General features: G+C 34.4%; 1 protein-coding gene across 1 annotated transcript; it reads right to left on the reverse strand.

Annotated features, from left to right (window-relative positions):
* Nucleotides 1–890: 890 nt before the first annotated feature.
* Nucleotides 891–15825, reverse strand: chp1 (calcineurin-like EF-hand protein 1). The gene is made up of 7 exons (XM_081350842.1): nucleotides 15483–15825; nucleotides 12920–12992; nucleotides 8886–8966; nucleotides 7716–7843; nucleotides 4725–4786; nucleotides 3258–3380; nucleotides 891–3059 (listed from the first exon to the last, which is right to left on the reverse strand). The coding sequence occupies exons 1-7, from the start codon at nucleotides 15547–15549 to the stop codon at nucleotides 3006–3008; spliced, it is 588 nt and encodes a 195-aa protein (XP_081206968.1). The 5' UTR covers nucleotides 15550–15825; the 3' UTR covers nucleotides 891–3005.
* Between the last annotated feature and the right edge of the window lie 5761 nt (nucleotides 15826–21586).

Here is a 21586-nt window from a genome sequence, read left to right on the forward strand (position 1 = left end):
GGAATGGACCATTTAGTTTATGGGATTTGTATTAATAAATTTAAACATTTAAATTTTTTTCTTTTTTATTCATGAATCACATTATCTAAATGGTCCATTCCCTTGTTCCAATCAATTTGTAAATCTTAAAAAAGGCACAAAAAAAATCAGTGTACTAATTATAATATTACACCACAATAATTAAAAGACAAAATTATATTGTCCTTATGTTAAATTCATGTGATATTTCAGTGATATTCTGACCACTACAGTAAAAAAATGTCCCTGGTGTCTATTTTTTAAAAATCTGTTTATTTTAGCCTAACATTAACCTTAACCCTGCAATCTAAGCCCACAGTATCATATTTGATGTGAATTTTTGTTATACACATGCCTTCTGCCCTCTGATCGATTCAGTTTTTATCATGAATGATGCCAGCTTTCTAATAAATCGATAATTGCCCATTTTATACATATAAATCATACAAATAAATTAATTTAATAAAAGCATGTCATATTATTAGTATTGATCTTGATGTTCCTTAGAACTGGATAAAAAAAAAAAAGGTGGTGTCACCCATTACATGTTCAACAGTTTTGAGAAGAGTATGTAAACATGTGAATTGGCCTGATACTTAGAGTTTCAGTGGAGTTTGTGTCTAAGAGACAAATCTATTCACGTAATTTGAAAGATGTCATCAATGAATGCATTTAGTGCCAAAGCAATGATAAATAATCCATAGTTTAGCCCACATATACTGATGTTGTGCTCAATGTGTGAAGTTTTGAAAAAGTAACCCAAGTATTGTGAAATGTGTCAGCAATTATGAAAAGCGCACAATCTCTGTAAATCTAAAGTCTGACGCACTACAAACCGAACCACACCAGTTACATCACTAAACACCAGGGAATCATGGCACTTTTTTTTATTAATTTAGAGTCAACACCGTAAATGTACATCATAATTATTACACCACATTGAATGATTTCATTTCCTTTGTTCTCTCGACAAGCTCCAAGTCCAACTCAAGCTTATTTAAGAATCTTTACATAAAGCAAGAATCTGCAACTTCAAGTACCTGTGAGCGATAGTATACATGGATTTAATTGTAGTATTGATAATTAAATAATCAGTGTTTGATTTTGTTCATTCATTAAGCAAAGACTGTAATTCCCACCCTGATCAACATAAGCATTCGCTCAGCGGTTTAAATGATTGATAGTTGACAGCACAGTGATGTAGTACGGGAGAGACGCTTTGGCTCAGAGTACACTTCTTATAAATAATGATGAATGACAATTCTGAGAACATACGTCACAAATCACACACACACACACACACACACACACACACACAACACAACACTAAACCAATGTTTAGTTTCATGAAATTGACTTGACCAAGCTTGAAGGTGAAGTGAGTAAATTCTGCACGACTAAACAGTATTGCAAAAAAAATCACTAGATTTGAACACTTTCAGAAGTTTGACTGTGCAAAACTTGATGCTAAGGCATTGTTGGCGGGTGTTTGGCCAAGGTGTTTCTATGGGGTTGATTAAGAGCTCTTAGTGTCTTTTTCCATGTTGCTAAGATGTATAGATGTTTACTGGTCTAAATGTAAAGAGCCCATGCGCATCTCTATTATTGTATGGTCCCTCTATAATTCGAGTCCATTCTTCGAAAGCAAATCTAGCTGATTTTTTGAGGCTGTTTTATTATCTGGAAGATGAAAACACTCTAAATTGATCTAAAATCTAATTGATCACTGAGAAAAGTAAAACATACTTTCCTCAACAAGTTGCACAATTTCATATTCTAACAGAAACTTTGGTGCGCATCACATGCTGTTTAACAGACCTTAGTCAAGGTAGCGCCATATTTAATTTTTTGACAGGAATGAAAACGATGCTGTGATGGATAGAATTACAGTGCGCTCAATGGATTGTACTGTTGTTTAACATAACGATTGTTCAGCTGATGTAAAGTCAGACTAAAAGTTATATTCTTAGTCCGATCAGCTCATCACTCTTAGAATGATTGAGATGGCCAATCAAGTCAAAGAAGGCAGGGTTTAAAGTTCACTGAAGACGAGCGAGAAATCAAACACTTTTAGCTTTATGTGAGATGTGAGTAGCTAATCATATAATATTTGACAAATGTTTCACGACAGAAATGTTAAACGCCCCATGGTAATATCCAGTGATGCAAACTACTGAACTTTATCAAGACTTGCCGTTTCGAAATAAAACATGGTATCATGTACATTATTCATGCATAACTAAAAGTGACGAGACCAGAAACATTTCGCGTTTTCAACATTAGATTGCATGTGTGCATATTTTAAAATAAAACAATTTGCTAATAGGCTTAATTGATTAGTTCACGCCTACAAATATTTCTTTATTCCTTTAAAACTCTTTTAATCATTTAATTAATTTAAATAAATAAAAAGAAAAAAAAGGTCCCCCGCAAAGTGCAAGGCATGGTTACGGCCTTGTTTAGGGTAAGCGTTTTGGAAAATGTTGGGTGGCTTACACAAAAAGATCTCAGTTTCGTGTTGGTACCAAAGCGACACAGAAATTACACACTTTTCCTATTTAAAAATGAACTTCCAGATCTAAACAGTCATAAAAGTAATTTCATGGGTGTGAATGAAAGTTTCTTATGTAAAACCTCATAAACTCATTCCTTTATTACAGAAGCATCAGATTTGGCCTTTTACGATGGTGATGAAAAGCATCCATCAATAGCAATAATCCCCATCTGGAAAGTTGTTTCCACAGCTGGAATAAATTTGATTTGAATACACGAGAGAAAAGCCGCAGTGACTTGAGAACAGTGAAGGCACCAGGACACGCCATCCGTCTAGTGCGACAGCAACCCAAGAGTGACAGACGATTGGAACTAAAGTAACTCAATTATGTTTATCAAGCACGAATCGTCCCACAGAAATAAGAATCGGGGGCATGTCTTATCTATATTGACACGTATCATCTCCACTCAAGAGTTCAGAACGCGTTTGGTCTTTAGTGAAGGAAGCGGATGCTCATCTTTTGTTCGACGTCCACTTTTTCTAACACCTGAGGAACAAAAAGAGGCATTTTAAAAGAAATAGTTCACCCAAAAACAGAATTTGCCATCATTTGATCACCTTCATGTCATTCCGATCCTGTATTGCTTTCTATCTCTCGTGAAACACATAAGGAAACTCTAGGGTGAACCATCCCTTTAGGTGGGGCACAAATACCAGGAATTCTAATCCCTTCTCCAGTAATTACCTTGGTGAACTCATTGAATGAGATACACATGTCTCCATTGGTGTCCGCCTCCTGAATGGTTCTGTCTGCAATGCTTCCAAGCTGCTCATCAGAAATATTCACTCCCACCATCATTCTCAGCACCTGGGTGAGGGGGAAGTTCGAGTCTTATTTGGTTTTTACATTGTTATGCAGTGTCCTCTAGAGGCTGAAAAGCAGACTGCAATTCTCTATGCATTCACTTTTTTCCTCAAATGGCTTATTTCATGAGTATGGAAGCTTGTTTCCGCCACAAAATAATAATAAAAAAAAAGATAATTGTGACTTTTTATCTCACAATTTTTCTCAGAATTGCGAGATATAAAGTCAGAATTGCGTGAAATAAAGTCGCAATTGCGTGTTTTAAAGTCAGAATTGTGAGAAATAGTCAGAATTGTGTTATAAAGTCAGAATTCTGACTTTTTTTCTCGCAATTGCGACTTTATATCACGCAATTCTGACTTTATATCACGCTATTGGGAGATATAAAGTCAGAATTGCATGATATAAAGTCGCAATTGCGTGTTATAAAGTCAGAATTGTGAGATATAAACTATTTTAAGGTAAAAAAAAAAAGTCTCTTTTTTCCCCCCTTAGAATTGGACTTTATATCTCACAATTCTGAGAAAAGATGTCAGAATTGCGAGATATAAACTCGCAATTATGTGTTATAAAGTCAGAATTGCGTGATATAAAGTCAGAATTCTGAGATAAAAAGTCAGAATTGCGTGATATAAAGAGATAATAATAAAGATATAATAATCCGAATTCTGACTTTATAACACGCAATTGTGACTTTATATCTCGCAATTCTGACTTTATATCTCAGAATTCTGACTTTTATCTCCCAATTCTGAGAAATAAAGTCAGAATTGCGAGATGTAAACTCGCAATTGTGAGATAAAAAGTCGCAATTATCTTCTTTTTTTTTGTGGCGGAAACAAGCTTCCATACATGAGGAATCTCCTGAGGTTTAAAAATTAAAATGATTTAAATAAATGAATAAATAAATAAATATTCCCTGACACAGAAAGCAATAGAATAGGATGCACTTGTAGAAAGATTTCACATGCTAATGATAATTAAGAAGCATTTTGTAGCTAAATTAACATTAAAATGTTCATTGATTACACTAAGTTTTCTGCATTTATGCAAAATATAACAGTAGGTAAAATAACAAACATTCATATCGGTTTTCTTTTTCATTTTTGATAGCAAAACTAATATTTCTCAGAAGTCCCCTGAATTGCTCCTGAATGACCTTTTGAAATCCAGCTTGAATGACTAAGTGTTTTCCCTGTCTAACAGAGTGTCTTCCACGAATGCCAATAGCTGGTTTCAGGTGGCAAGGGCGTTTGAGTCAGCGCGTCATTGTTCAGGCACAGAACGTTCTTTTGTGTCCCATCTCAGAGCCGAGTGCAGAGGCTTTCTGTTGTACGATTCTCTCACCTGTAGCAGTTCGTCTCTAGAAATCTTGTCATCTCTGTCGAGGTCGTATAACCGGAAAGCGACTGTGAAGAAATAAGAGAAAATCGAATTATTATGAAAAGCTTTAAATCACAACACTATGGTCATGAACACACTGCAAGAGCTGGTGGCAGAGAACGTCTTTCCTGAGCTGAAATAAAGAGTAGCTGTGAACTAAAGCAGGTTTTACAGAATCGTTACAAACAGTAATTAGGTTTAAGACCAGGATCAGTTCAAGCCCTTCCTTTTCTTTCAGAAATGACATTTTACCTGCTTATAAAAGCTTTGAAGAAACTGAAGAAATGATTTTCAGGTCTGAATTTGTATTTTCCAAATTGTATCGTCTTTTATTCAAGTTTTATATTAAGTATCTAAAAGGGCATTAGATGAGTTTTGCCATCATTCCTTATGTTGTGACTTTTTAAACCTTACAGCAAAAATAGCGTTGGAGATGTTAAGTTCCATTTATATTTGTGATTTAGTTAAAACTGGCCATTTATTCTGCCATATGATTCTGCTATTTGTGTACAGTATTTCACTCCAAGCATTTAAAAATGTTCATGGAGGCCTTGCAAAATTATAAATATGGAGGCAAAATTATATATACACCACCGTTCTGAAGTTTGGAGATTTTTAAAATGTTTTAGAAAGAAGTCTCATGCTCACCAAGACTGCATTTATTTGATAAAAAAATTCAGTAAATTTGTTAAATATTGTGAAATATTATAACAATTTTAAATAATGGTTTTCGATTTTAGCATATTTTAAAATATGCTAAAATCGAAAACCATTATTTAAAATTGTTATAAAATTGTTATAATATTTCACATATAATAGTTATTAAACTATTCAGAAAAGTTTTTTGACCAGCAAATCTTTTGTGACATTAAAGACTGGAGTAACGATGCTGAAAATTCACGGGAATAAAATTACAATTTTAAATAATGGTTTTCGATTTTAGCATATTTTAAAATGTAATTTTATTCCCGTGAATTTTCAGCATCGTTACTCCAGTCTTTAATGTCACAAAAGATTTGCTGGTCAAAAAACTTTTCTGAATATTATACATTTTTCTAATTATTATCACATGCTTAATATTTTTGTGGAAACACTGATACTTTATTTTCAGGAATCTTTGATGAATAGACAGTTCAATAGAACAGCATTTATTTAAAATATATATTTTTTTGTAAAATAATCTCCAGTTGTGAGCTCTAGAAATGCTCCCATGATTAAAGACATTAGTCTTTACAAGAAATGACTTGCCTGCAATGAAACAGACAACATAGTTGGACGGAGAAATACAATGAATGATTAAGTGTAGATGTTGCAATCACTGTGAGAATGTAATTCAAACCAAATAATTTGTAGATGTTTGCATTAAGAAAATGTATCCAATTAGATCAAATATTAATTTTAAAAGTACATTTTTTAAAAGTACATGATTTATAGGCTTCAATGTCCCTGTAATTGTTTCTATGTGGGCCAGACTAAGCGAAGACTGTACTATATATATATATATATATATATATATATATATATATATATATATATATATATATATATATATATATATATATATATATATATATATATATATATATATATATATACACACACACATTTTAATTATTAGGTTAAATTATATTTAACTCCATTCTTCTTTTACAAAGATGGTGCGCTCATAGTACAGTTTTTCACAATTGCTATGACACATTTCACAATACTTGGCTTGCTTTTTCAAAACTCGTCTTCACACAGTGAGCACAACATCAGTGTGTGTGGGCTAAACTATGGATTATTTATCAATGCTTTGGCACAAAATGCATTCAATAATGAAATTACTATTATTATTTTTTCTCTCTCTTTTCTAAATTGATGCATGTCATTATACTTTGTACTGGTTAACAATATGTTAGGTCCCTCTGCAATGATTCTTTTGTTTTGTTTTATGTTCTATTTTAATAGCCACTTTCCAACCAAGTAGTTACAGGAACTTAGAACTGTTTAGAAGTGGACAGTTCCTAGAACTAAGAACTACTCTCCCCAAACTCGGTTTTGCTGTTTGCGTTCGCACTGGCCAAGTGTCCATAGGAACTGGTAGGAGGGGTAAGGGAGTGACGCAAGCACGGTGACTTTTATTTTGACGGCGCGACAGACCTTTATTTTGGCGGCGCTGAGAACGCCAGAGCAAACAATGCTCGCATTCTCTGTGTTTATTAGTTAGCAATCTGTCTAACAGTACTGTTTAATATGGTATTAGATAGAACTGTTATAGAAAGTATACAGTATATGAAAAAAGGTTATTAGCCTAACGTTATGCCGTGTGGTTGATGTCCAGTGTTGCTAGTAGCTGGGCAGATAAACATAATCATGTTTGGCTTGGTCCCCTCAAAGTTGCGTTGGAGTTTCTCTTCAGCATAAAGGTTTCGAGACCCATCTATCACTGTTTTCCATGTTTGTATAGTTAGTTTATGGAGTAAATATAGGCTATAATCTGTGTGTTTACATTCTAGCTGTTTTAAAAATGGCGGGTGCTGGTGTTCGCGTGCGTTCGGTCAATCAGCGTACACTAACGTCACGGGTAGTTCCTATAGTGCTGGTTTAGACCCTACTCTGAAGTATGACCTAAATTAGTTCCTCCAAATGGAGTTCCTCGAACTAAAATCGTTCCTAGTTGGTGTGTTCGCAACGCAGGAACATCCGGGTACTTTAGTCAATAGTTCTAGGAACTGTGAAAAGGTTCTTCCGGTCGGAAAGCGGCTAATGTTCTATTGTGATTAGCCACGATGTAAATAAAGGCTATTTAACTTTTTTGTACCGGAAGAAGTGCCTTGGACTCTTTTCTAAAGAGTATGTTTGAAACCCAACCAAAGAGCACCTTCTGGGATTACTTCACACAAGGTGCTTCCGGCAAGTAGCGACCAAGATGCTTTCTCTGATCGACATGAGAGATGTTTGGGTTGAACTTACAGAGGAGTTTGTTGGTCCTGCTGTTGAGCGGCTCTCCAGGTGTCAGGACTTTGTTCTTCTCATTGTCCTCCACAGGACGGAAGTGAGCCAGAGTCCTCATGAAGCCTCTGAAGTTCACCTGATCCTCACTGAGACACAAGAGAGAAACACACAACTTTAACACTTATGTTATGTTTACTAAGATCTACACTAGTTGGCCACTGATATCTGAATCTCTATAGGCCCAGACAAAATCCCTGATGCTATAAAAACTGTAGTCCTAATTTAGACTCGTGCTTTACAATGTTTTTTACAGACATGCCCACAAGAAAGTTTCTTCATGCTTCAAGGAACAAACACTTGAAACCAAATAAACCATGAAGAAACCAACAACCCACGTGACACCACCCACATGCTGTCTGTTTTGAGAGAGCAATGACATAGCTTTAGTTGTTACTAAACATTGTATCTTACAGTAACAATCTCAGCCAAAAACTCACACAAACACTGATAAACCTATATGGAAACTATATCCTCTGAGAAATCTAGACGAATGTGATGAAACTGGTCAAGAATTTCCCCCAAAGCCAAAAGAGGGGGAAAAAAAGTGATATATTAACTTTCATTTCCTTAAAGTATCCTTAAAAACGTTGGTTTCCACAAAAATATTTAGTAGAATACTTAAGACTGGAGTGATAACGCTGATAATTCAGCTTTGTATCACAAGAATAAATTACATTTCAAAATATATTCAAATAGAAAACAGTTATTTTAAATAGTAATAATATTTCACACTTCACAGTATTACAGTCTTTACTGTATTTTTGATCATAAGAGACTTCTTTCAAAAACATTAAAAAAAATCTTACTTACCCTAAATCTTTGGACAGAAGTGTATGTGTTTATTATAAAATTCAATGTCAAATTGCAACCAAAAAAAATTTAAAAATTAAAAACTTATTGGTGCTGAAATAAGATTATCCAAAATATAATTGATTAAATTAAGTGAAATATGGACACCCTTTTCTCACTTTAGTATTACCCATTTTATCTTTCTTTTCCATTTACTTATGTTTTGTTGTTTTCTTTAACTTATATGCGTTGTTGTTCTTTGTACAAGCAGAACAACATACACTATTCTAGTTTAATAACAGATCTAATATTTCAAATGTCTTCTGAGATGTTCCTCACCCCTCTGGGAAGAAGGCATTAATTATCCGATCACCAAGAGGATTTATGGCCAACTCGGGAATCCTCTGGAAGTCTTCTCGGCTGAGATGGGGGGAGAGAGAGAGAGAGAGAGAGAGAGAGATATGTGTAAAATGTTCACAGATATTATAATTTGTTACACTGTTAATTTGTACAATTAATTTAAGTTGTGCATTTAGATTTAAGTTATATTATAATATTTTATTATTTTGTATTTTATAATTTTATACTTTATAATTATTCTATGTGTTTATAATTCTTTATAATTATTCTGTGTATATAAAAAAATTATATTAGTCATGCCAATAAAGCAATTTTGAATTGAATTGAGAGAAAGACAGAGAGAGCGAGCGAGAGAGTGAGAGACAGAGAGAGAGCGAGAGAGTGAGAGACAGAGAGAGAGGGTGAGAGAGAGACAGAGAGAGAGAGAGAGAGGGTGAGAGACAGAGAGAGAGAGACAGAGAGAGCGAGCGAGAGAGTGAGAGACAGAGAGAGAGAGAGAGAGAGAGAGAGAGAGAGAGAGAGAGAGAGAGAGAGAGAGAGAGAGAGAGAGAGAGAGAGAGAGAGAGAGAGAGAGAGAGCGAGAGAGAGAGAGAGAGAGAGAGAGAATGAGGTGTTATTCAGTGTCAGATGTGTAAAGAGAATCTGACAACCATACTTGAGTAAAAGTACAGATACCTTACAGTGAAGATTCAGATTGTTTTATATAGTGCCATGTCAGCATTCAAGGCAATTTTCATGGCAAAAATTAAATTACAAAAATAAAAATATCATATTAATACAATAAAAACCAAACAAACAAAAAAAGCCAGTCATGTATTACAAGATTTTTTAAATTAACATATGATAAAAAATCCAAAACCTTTTCAGGCATAATCTTACTAAATAAGTCCTTAAGTGCGGTAACTTCATAAGAGAGCATTCTACTTGTATTAAGTCCAGGACAATCTAATAAAACATGTTTAACAGAGAGGGGAATCTTACAAAACATGCATAAAGTTGGGTCTTCACCTTTAAGCAAAAAAGCATGGGTCAAACTTATATGACTCATACGATATCTGGTGTGGATGTCTATTTTTAATTGTAATAAAAAGTCTTAAAGTTTCCTTACAGTGAAAAATTAAAAGTTACAGGTCAATTTCAATACAACTTGAGTATTTTATAAAAGTCATTTCGAGCGTGAAATTACATCAGAAGTGGAAAACGAAAAAAATACGTACATTTACACAAAATCTGACCACCAACTGCAACTTTCAGACGCCATCTTTATATTTTAGCTCAACTGTCACAGAATGGAACGCACAGGATTATGGGAAATCAAAAGCAGTGAAGGATACATCTCTAAAAATCTGTTGCAATACTCACTGCGAATATACTGGCGTAAATCACATGTACTTAAAAAGATACTTAAATACATTAACCAATTGCATTTATTGAAATTCTTCACACCACTGTTGTGTGTAAATACGTTTCGGATGAGTTTCAGGTTTTACAGATGTGCCTCTATGGAAACGAGTCGGGTGTATCGTTACTGTATTAAGAAAACGTTTTCCAATAATGAAATAACATGAGAAAGCATCAGTTTTTTAAAGATTAAATGACTGTTCTTGTGAAAACGCACTTTCCTGAATACACAACCAAACAAATCTGCTATAACAATGACTGTTTTCAAGCATTTTTCTCCTGGTGAAAAGTAAAACTGCTGAAACATTTGATACGGCTTGATCTTTTCAGGCTTGTTTCTTTGAGGCAATTAGTATTATTCGGCATGCGCACGTCTCTGTGCTCTTGAGTTGACATTGGACAAAGTAATGTGTATAAAGCTGTGCTTCACAGGACAGCCCAACCCTGATTCTGTGAAAATGGACTTGTTAAAAGGATACTTTGATGTCTATCCTTTTATTGTTCATCTAGTAAAGGCTGATACGAGTAGATCCGTAATCTCATTACAATGATGAAAAAAAGAGTTTAGTGACGGATTATTTCTGGGAGTAACCTTCTCGTGCATAAGGAAAGTGGCAGTGCCGGTGACCTCCACACACACACACAGGACACACACCTTGTCACCCGGATTTCAGAGGCTATTTATTGTTCAAACACAAGAGTCTGTGTCTCTAATCTCAGTCTGACGGATGTTTGGGGTGACAACAAATACAGCAGGTCATCAAAACTCTGACGTGCAGCGATCGGGATTTTTTTCAATACTAACCACATCGCTGAGGATGTTTGTTGAAGTAACCATCATTTTAAGCCACAGAGGATGTTGTCATTAAAAACAAACAATTATAACAAGAACACAACCTGTGACTTCAGCATATTTGGTCAACAGAATGAGTTTCGTTTCATAAGGCATGTCACAAAAATCCTTCAAATCTTTCACAAAAGAGTCAGTTTTCAAAGTTGAATTTGGTTTATTATACAACACCGTTCAAAAAGGTTGGGGCTTTTTGAAAGAAGTCTCTTATGCTCAGTAAGACTGCATTTATTTGACCAAAAATATCATTTAAAAAGTAATTGATTCCTGTGAAACAAAGCTGAATTTTACTCCAGTCTTCAGTGTCACATGATCCTTCAGAAATCATTCTAATATGATGATTTGCTGCTCTATATAAAGGCATATTATATATATATATATATATATATATATATATATATATATATATATATATATATATATATATATATATATATATATATATATATATATATATATATATAATAAATGCCTTTACTGACACTACTAAACAATTTATCCTTAGAATCCTTACTGAATATATGCATTCCTTTCAAAAAAGAAAAAGCCCAAACGTTTGAACGGTAGTGTACTTTGGGTTTTCTATTTCGTTTTTTTGACAATTTATTTAATCTGACTATGATTGTACACGTTACACTTTAATCCTCTGGTGCCAGTCAAAAATTACTGAATCTTTTTTATTTCAATGAAATTAATAAAAAAATGTATGAAATTAAATAAATATTTATTTAATATTTTGTATTTTTAAGGGGAATTTTATGGTACTAAATTCAATTTATGGAATAGTTAATCAAAAGGGATATAAAAAAGTTTACGTTTATAATTATGAAAAATGCATAAAAATACTATTTTAAAATTTTATACAAAATAAATATTTTCCAAAACATGTTTTACTTCGAAAGCTGTGAGAAAATTAAAGCCATAAATCTAAACAAGTTGTGTTCCAAATTTGAGGTTAATATTTCAAAAAACTTGCTTTTCAATAAGATTGTTTGTGCGCAGTATCAAACGTTTCCACTAGATGAAATTCGCTTCCCATTCGTTTTCAATGCGGTCCATTTTGTTTTTTTCAAATATCCATGATTTATTTTATTTTTTTGGTTTACATAACAAGTTCCCAAACCTTTAGCAAGTTTTGTACCATTCCGATGAAGTAAAAATAAAAAATAAAAAAAAAACATAAGATTTTCCAGTCAAAAACGACCGAACAGCACCAGAGGGTTAATTAGAAACGGTTATTTGTCATATGCACAATAAAACATACTGCAATACTTGTGGACAATTTGTGCTATAAATGCACTATTACTGCTATATTTACCAGGACACTACCAGCACAGCTTATGCGTTCTGTATTCTTCATACTTTCATTGATAATAATCATGGTGTATACAGAGGTCACTCCAGAGGACACACGTAGGACATTATGGAAACGACTACGGCAATGTCACACAAGGAAACGCGTGCTTCATTACTGTCCTTGAGCTCCCTCTTTTACAAGGAAAATTTACAGTAAAAGTCCTATTTTTAACAATGTAATTGGAAAAACTCTTTCCTCAGTCAAAACTCAAACACTGAGCTAAACATTCCTTAACATATTAACTTACAGAACCTGAGGCTGGAGTGAATGTTAAATTAAAAGCGAGTGTGAAGATATAACAGAGCTGCTTGTGTAATACCTGCTTCCTCAAGGGACAAAGGTGTTGTAACATCACAGGGTTAAAGTTCATTATTACTCAACTCATGTAACTCATGTGTCTCGTACCTGAGCGCTCCGTTCTCTCCTTTATCGAGACTGTGAAAGCGGCTGTAGAGGCGAGTGATCTGACTGTGAGAGACTGTAACACACACACACACACACACACACACACACACACACACACACATGAAGTCTGGTTAAGGACAGGGAACAATAGGTCACAGATGTGATCATCAGATTGACAGTGCTGGGTTAAGGCTTATCTCAATGACCTTACATACTACAGATTTCTCAAACTAGACAAGATATAATGAGCAAGTTATTAACAATTTGAGATCCATCTAGACAGGATTACAGGGTTTCTGTAGGTTTTATGAAGGTAAATTTAAGACTTAAGATGTTCTGCTCTGATTTAAGACCTTTTTATGTATAAAAATAAATAACTTTAAGACCCACAGAAACCCTGATATACATGAAAATGACAATGTCCAATATGACTTTAGTTGAACAAATGTACAAGCAAAGTTCACTTCAGGGTAGGCCTATATATACATAAAAAATCAAAATATATGCAAATTACAAAATCTCTATAGATTTATTTGCAGGATAGAGATTTTGTAATTTGCATATATTTAGATTTTTTATGTATATATAGGCCTACCCTGAAATGAACTTTGCTTGTACATTTATTCAACTAAAGCCATCAAAACCATTAAATAGCCTAACTACAAAAAAGGGACCATAATTCACAAATCAAAACTGTTTTGATTCCAGCTCTACACACTTTTCATTATCTAAACCAACTTCATGAGGTTTTATGTATACTTGACTCTTATTGGCTTTGTTTTCTTCACTTCAAAACGAATACATTTAGCAAAAAATAAATAAAGCAGCTTTGGAACGGTATATATTCCTGGAAATCCCTACACAAATAAACTGTTGTTTATACATTTTTTTTAACACAGTAAAGCCAATTTCCGACCACATCAGTGGAACATCTGCCACAACAATTCAGTCTTTGATCAACACAGCTCAGAGTAAATAAAGTAAATGAATACAGAACAATCCTACGTGATAAATGAAATCACACAGGATACAGCAGCACATGTTAAAACTCAACCAGTGTGAAATCCTGGATTCTTCCCTGTGGGCTTTGACACCAGAGGAAGAGAGCGGAAAAACCGACAATTACAAGTAGGAGAGCACTTCATGTGGCTTTACAGGAATGTAGTGAAATATGGGCTTACAAACACATTAAATCGGTCACAATCACACAAATCTGGGCATTAGAAACTATGAAATATCAACAGCCATTCAAAACATTTAAAAAGCCTGCAGCCCCTTTGAGTTAGGTTTGTGTGGTCTGCAAAATAAAGACTAACATATAATCCATATAGCTCCAGTAAGGTATAAACCGTATCCTCAGACTATTTCTAGATTTTGTGGGGGTGTGCGTCTCATGTGGTTCATCCGTGCCGAAGGCCAAAGCACTGAGAATGCTGCTTTTCTTGGCCCTCACACATAACATTTAGTAAACCTCTAATTACAGCTGCACAGGTGTAAACAGTGTCATTAAAATATCAATATCTGCATCAGTGGAATGCAGATTACCAAACCCTGATCCAGATATAACTTCAGTTCATCCAGATGTCGGAAAAATAGGGCAGACTGGTTGATCTATTAAACGCCAGTCTGATGGTCTGGGATGTGTTTCCCCAAAGCATCGTAAGTTGATTGTGGAACAATTGCCACCAGTGGTCTCAACGATCAACTCAGGCTTACAATGCTTTCGGAAAACACAGCCCTGATCTGTTCATTCCAGACAGTTGATGGATCCCATTGACTTCCATGGTAGGAAAAAAAAAATACTATGGAAGTCAATGGGTGGTTACAGACACCCCTCATATCTTATTTTGTGTTCAGCCGAAGAAAGAAACTCATACAGGTTTGAAACAACTTGAGGGTAAGTAAATGATGACTTCATTTTATTTTTTAAGTGAACTATCGCTTTAAGCATTTGCCTAAATCCAAACAGCGACTTTTTTTTTTTTTTTTTTGCCCGGCAGTGTATATCTGTACAGCAGTATTTGATACAAACACACCAGCAGCTTCTGAAAATTAGAGATATTCATCGGTTGCCCCTCAATACACACACACCCCACTCATATCATGACACAGACAGGAGCACACACACAATCATCTGCCCCATAGAGGAGCAGGGTTCACCCAGTCAGTTTATTTCAGTGGTTCTCAAACCTGCTTGTGAGACCTCTACTAATAGTTGAAATAGGTTTGTAATACAGGTTGTTGAAACACAACTTGTGAGCTTCTATTTAGTTAAAAATTATAATATTAGCTACTCCTATAGCCTTTCTAGTTTTATCATAGTATAGTTAGTTAGTAAATCATAGTTGTATCTCATTAGCACACTGCAAGTCTAAAAAGTATAGCTAAATGTCACACCACAAGACATGTAAACTTCCCTAAAGTAACGTCATGTCAAGTCAACTACCCATTTAAGACAGAAAGCACTGTATTACATCAACGCATGTGTCATCATCACCAGAGCTCTCAAACCAAGTCTATATGAACCAAACACACTATTAACCCACACAAAACGAATACTCACATCCAGTTTCTTTCTTGATTTCTTCAATGTCCTCTTCTCTGAGTAGAGATGAAGCTCTGGAGCCCATGACTGCTGTTTCTCCTGAAGATCAGCTCGAGCTAACACGTGAAATCCACTCGTTATCTCTAAACACAGGGCTCTAGAAGGCTGTCAGATGAGCAGTCAGCCTCCGCAACTGTCTATCCGGAGATATTACCCGCTTGCCTCTTAATTACACCCGGACCAGGCGCGATACAAACCAAATCCAGAGGAAAAAAGGAAGAGTTTTAAGAGGCTAAGCTAAAGGCAGGTCGGAGTGGATCTCCATGACGTCAGCAAATGCCGATTCGCGTTTGTGTGCGCTATAGCCACGCCTGTAGAATAACGCGTTTTGATTGGTCTGCGCGGTTGTCTGTCAAGTTGGGCGGGATTTAAAGGGCCAGGCGTGTGCAAAATAATTCCTAGAAATAGAATAAAGCGGGTAAAGCGACAATGAAACGAGATGCCATGTCAGAAAATACAAAATGCACAGCATGAGAACAGCACAAAAGAACTGTATTTCATTTGTCTTTTGAAACCCATTCAAAAGACAAAACCATTTACTTATAAAGACTAAAACATTCTAAACTGATAGTTTGGTTCTTTATAATATAATTTTCCTTGTGTGGCTTAAAATAAATTTGCTTTTGTAGTAAAAAGAAATAAAATAAAGTATTAGTATTATAACAAAAACAATCTAGCCTATTAAATGGCATCAGAAATGCCCCAGTCAAGCTCAGACATGTCAACTAAATAATAGCTTGAAAGCGAAAGAACATGTTGGAAACCAAGAGTTAAAGTTCATTGCTCTTGGCAGTTGCGTTACAAGATGGTTTGTTCATTACACTGTTTGTATGCTTTATTGTTACAAATATACAAATTCAGTTACACTCATTTAAGTACTGAGTTATAGTAATAAACTGTCCTTATTATAGGGTTAGGGTATGATTAGGGTTAGTTGCATGTAATTAGACCAAATTTATTGTTATTACTATAGTAAATGAATGTAGCGGGACACATTAAATAAAGAGTTACCACAAATGTTATACCAGCTGTCACATACAAAATATAAGATCAGAGTTTTATAAAGCTCTCTTATTATGTTTGCAATTATATTATGTTCCCATATTTGTTTGCAATAAGAAAGGGCACATTTTGTTGTATAAATACTAAGCTGGAAATAAATCAGAAGCAACTTTTTAATTGTTATTATTATTCTTTTACATTTATTTATTCATTCAGCCCAGTGCTGAACAAAGAGCTTTAACATAACACACGGCAATGTTAAACATAAGACAAACTACATTAAAACAAATCACACCAAACCTACAACTAAAAAAAACAATGAAACATTTCATTAAAAAAATCAGTCTGAAATACAAATACAAAAATAATTTAAACCGCTACAGAACATTTTGAAGGATTTTTACTTCACCTCCCCCTTGTTTGAGCAATACTTTAACATAGATAATTCCCAGTCAGTGTGATGATCTGTCAGGGCTAATATGCTGTTGTTTTCCCAACAAAAAATGACGTCACTTCCGCGAGGATGATGTCAGTAGCTGAGCTTCAGGTAAGAGAGTAACTAATAGTCTGTTGAGGACACAGGAACATACACACCACAGGAAACACCAATCAAAAGATGTTTTGTGTGAAACATTTCAAAATGAAAAAAATGAAGAATCATCCGGAATAATTCATAATAGCAAGAATAGCAAAATCCACTCAACCCACAGTAGTTAAATTATACATTCACCCTCATAATCCTCATATGTAAACTCACATGGTACGGGTGTTGCTCCACACTGGACCGCACAGCCTCACAAAGAGTTGTTAACACCGCTCAGAAAAGAATCTACCTGCAGTTGTGGACATCTACATTACACACTGCCTCAAGAAGAGAGAGAGCATCACGATCGATCACAGTCGCCCGGCACAGGCACTTTTCTCTTTTCTGCCCTCTGACTATCCAAACACGCACTACTAGATGGTTTCTACCCCAAGACTGTTCAACACACACTAATGTTTGTGTTAGGTAAGAATACTGGACACTTCATAATGTCAAAAATGTCACTTTATGTCTTATTTATTTTGTCACTGATTATATTATTGCTGATCACTCATTTCCTAATTCCTGTATATATGTATTTTTTGTTTGTTTATATATACGTGATGTCTATTGTATTATGTCTATATAATCTGAGTAGCATTCAAATAAGTTTTTCATAAATTTGTCTTAGTAATAAGAAAGGAATCGTAATGCTTTGTTTGTTTGCACTTAATAAACCAGATAGCTATATAATAGCCTGAAAACCAGAATATATAAACCAGAAATACTAAGATGGAATAAATTAGATATAACTCAGAAACCACTTTTATTACTCTTATTATTAATAATATTTTGAATTTATTGATCTATTCATTCAGCGCTTTCCAACACGTCCAAAGCAATCAGCTTTAAGATCATATATATGTTTGTATAGCGCTTTTCACAATACACATTGTTTCAAAGCAGCTTTACAGAAAATGCATGTCTACATTTCAATTTAGAGGTGACTGTGTCCAAGTTATGTATTTCAGAAATGTACTGCCAGCTCTATTATTATTAGGCTATATAATTCGATGACAACGGTGAAATAACCGAACTTGTAGCACGATATAGTTATTATTATTATTACTAAATATTTGAGAATAAATGGGTTTAGAATGATAAATACTTTTATACAGCTGGATAAATATTGACGCTGTGAGAAAATCAGGTGAGGCAGTGGTCACGTGGTATTTGTTACCTTACACAGCGATGGTACGACGGACCAATCACAGTCATGTGTCATTAGGCTATTGAAAAATTATTAGATAATAAAGTCATTTATATAGATTTCTGGTTTCAGATATTTCAATTTGTATGTAAATAACAACAACATATTTAAACGATTATACTTTTTCAGAAAACAAATCTCCTGGCAAAATAGCGCCTCCTAGAGGAATAACAGCGTTGTGCGTTTGCGTGATAATGCTGCCATCTACTGCATGAAGAGAGATATGACATTCATTACTGCGTCCAGCAATACAAATAATGCAAAAATCGATCGATCTATTCGTTGAAATATCAATATAATCGATATTTAACAACAGCAACAACTATTAAACACTTGACCTGTTATTATTAACATTTACACTATTATAACACTGCACTATATAATATACTATTCTTTTTATTTAAATAATAATAAATAAAAAAACACCATGCTACATGTACTGTAGTCTAACTGGGACTGGTTACAGCACTTGCATATTTGCCCTATTGTTCTCCTAAGTTGCTTTGGATAAAAATAAGTTAGTAAGTTGCTTTGGATAAAAGTGTCTGCTAAATGATTAAATGTAAATAAAATTATAATACATTCAGCAACATTTAGTTTAATAATGCATACATATCAATTTAGGTAAATAGGCTATATAAAAACCTAAATATGACAAATGCTGAACCTCTGGACTCTCGAATGAATATTTGTACTTTTAGAAATGTTTTAAAGATTTTTTTTAGCCTGACATTTATGTATATGATGAAAACCTCTAAAACTCCCCTATAACCAGAAATACTAAGCTGGAATAAATTAGAAATAAATCAGAAAGAACTTTTATTCATTATTATTATTATTTTACATTTATTTATTCAGCACTTTCAAACTACACCAAAGTGCTGAATAATCATCTTTAAGATAACAAACTGCAACAACATAAAACATTAAACAAACTACATTAAAACACTTCACACCAAACATATATTAAATGAACTTTATTACTTTTTCATTTTTGAGGTTTGTGTGATGTGTTTTAATAATGATGCCAGCTCTATTATTAATGTATAATTCGAGGACACAGATGAAATAATTGAACATTTAGCACAAAAGAGTTATTATTATTATTATTACTAAATATTTGAGATTAAATGGGCAGAGATCATGAGTTCAGGGGTTTGCCAGACACTCATATCTCTTAAAGCTGAGTAAACACTGACTGATTAACGAGATTTAAGAGCTTCTGATCACTTTTTCTGTGTGAGGGATCAATTCTAATGCATGTTCTATATTTCAGGTAGCTGTTCATATCACAATCCTAATATGTAACAGTTTTGAGGACCATAACCACGTGGTGCACAATGTATCTTACAACACCCTTAATAATGGTTCTTTATTGGCTTCTAAGGTTCCATGACGAATCTTTAACACCCATGGAATATTTCCCTATCGTGGAATACTGTAGATTATTAAATTGTTCTTCACACTAAAAAAAAAAGATTATTTTCATATGCAAACCCTCTTTTGGAATCTTTTCATTAAGTTACACTAGTTGACTACATCAGTTACCATGAACTAATGCTAAACAATACTTCTACAGCATGTATTAATCTTAGTTAATGTTAATTTATTGATACTTTATTGAAATTAAATATTTAAAATCAAAAAAAGTCTCTGTTAACATAATAGTTAATGTGAACCAACATGAACAATGAACACATTTTTACTAACCAACATTAAAGGGATGGTTCAATCAAAAATGAAAATTCTGTCATCATTTACTCACCCTTGAGTTGATGCAAACACACAAAAGAAGATATTTTGAAGGATGTTTGTAACCAATCAGTTGATGGACCCCGTTGACTTCCATAGGATACTATGGGGCCCATCAACTGTTTGGTTACCCACAAAAAGTAAAAAAATTTGTGTTCGGCAGAATAAAGAAATTCATACAGGTTTGTAACAAAGTTCTTGAGGATGAGTAAAGGATGACAACGTTTTTATTTTTGGGTGAACTACCCCTTTAACAAAGGCTAATGTAAAAAAATATAGGCTGATGGCTCATTAGTTCACGTTAACTAATGAATTAGCCTAACTAAATGACCTTATTGTAAAGTGTTACCGAGCGGGAATACAAAAAGCACAGGGAGCGTTTCGTTTATGATTCCAAGTAGGCCTAATAAACTCGTATTGGGACAGGTGGCTTTCCATTCCTTAAAATAAACAGATTTTAGGCTCAATAAAAGAGCAAATGTCTGCTCCTGCCAAGAAATATTATGAGTTGAGTGGTTGCATGACTTGTAATACAAAGCTTACCGTATTCAACCCTCGGCTGGAGCCTGAGTCCCCCCGGCAGACACACACTCGCACGCTGCACGCGGGACAGGGGAACGCCCGCCAGGACACGCGGGTGTTGTTCTTGGACGTCTGGAGGGCAAGAGCGTTTCTCCAGCCCTGTAAATCCACAGATGCTCTAATGGGTTCCAGCAACTTTATCTGTGCGAGATCTTCCGTTCCAACCAAGAGCCCGAGGAGCGGCGTGAAGCCTGCAGTGGGTTCGGGAAAGCGGATATCTTCTGTGTATGAGTGTATTATGGCACTTTTACAGAACAGGAGTTGTGTGTGAACAGAGATATTTGCAAAATGATACTTTCTCCTCACAAACAGTCAGTCAATATGGATGGAAACACTCTTCTAGAGTTCTGAAGAGCACTGTTGAAGCACAGGTGAAACAGGAGAGACGCTGTCATTTCCAGTTAAGTCAAATGCTTCAGTATATTGACATTCAGTTCAGAATTTAAAGATATATTCTTGTCCTGTGTTTCAGGTCATTTATAACCACACACTGGTATTTTATTTAGTGTAATACAAGAGAAACATTTAATGTGGAGTGTGGATGGTTACCAGTAGGCCTACTACGTTTCAAAAGGCCCCTAAAAAACACCATAAAATATAATAAAAGTCCTTATTACTCTAGCTCTACATTCCAAATAAAAGTTCATGTTCACAAGATTTCCCCTCTCATAGCTTTCGAATCTCATTTATGGATTCAAAGACATTTCATATCAGTGATGTCAAATTAGGCACAAATAAAGTCTACATTTTTAATTAAACACAAGCATGAATGACGTTTGAGATTTTTTATTGTACTTTTTTGCTCTTTTTCGAGCTTGGCAGCACAACTCTGCACTTTATGGAAAAGGACAGCAAAAGATGTACATGTAGATACTGAAGTATTTCATACACTTTTCATTTGAAAATGTTGCGTGTGTGAATCGCATATAATTC

The sequence above is a fragment of the Scardinius erythrophthalmus genome (genome assembly GCF_964197995.2).
Source record: "Scardinius erythrophthalmus genome assembly, chromosome: 21".
Classification (NCBI taxonomy): Eukaryota; Metazoa; Chordata; class Actinopteri; order Cypriniformes; family Leuciscidae; genus Scardinius; species Scardinius erythrophthalmus.

What these genes read in the sequence shown, in the direction of transcription:
- chp1 (XM_081350842.1), bottom strand. Translation starts at nt 15,549, where the DNA reads ATGGGCTCCAGAGCTTCATCTCTACTCAGAGAAGAGGACATTGAAGAA. An exon ending in GGAGAGAACGGAGCGCTCAG is followed by an intron (nt 8,967 to 12,919) that starts GTACGAGACACA and finishes CCCCCATCTCAG; the next exon opens with CCGAGAAGACTTCCAGAGGA. An exon ending in CATTCAATGAGTTCACCAAG is followed by an intron (nt 3,060 to 3,257) that starts GTAATTACTGGA and finishes TTTGTTCCTCAG; the next exon opens with GTGTTAGAAAAAGTGGACGT.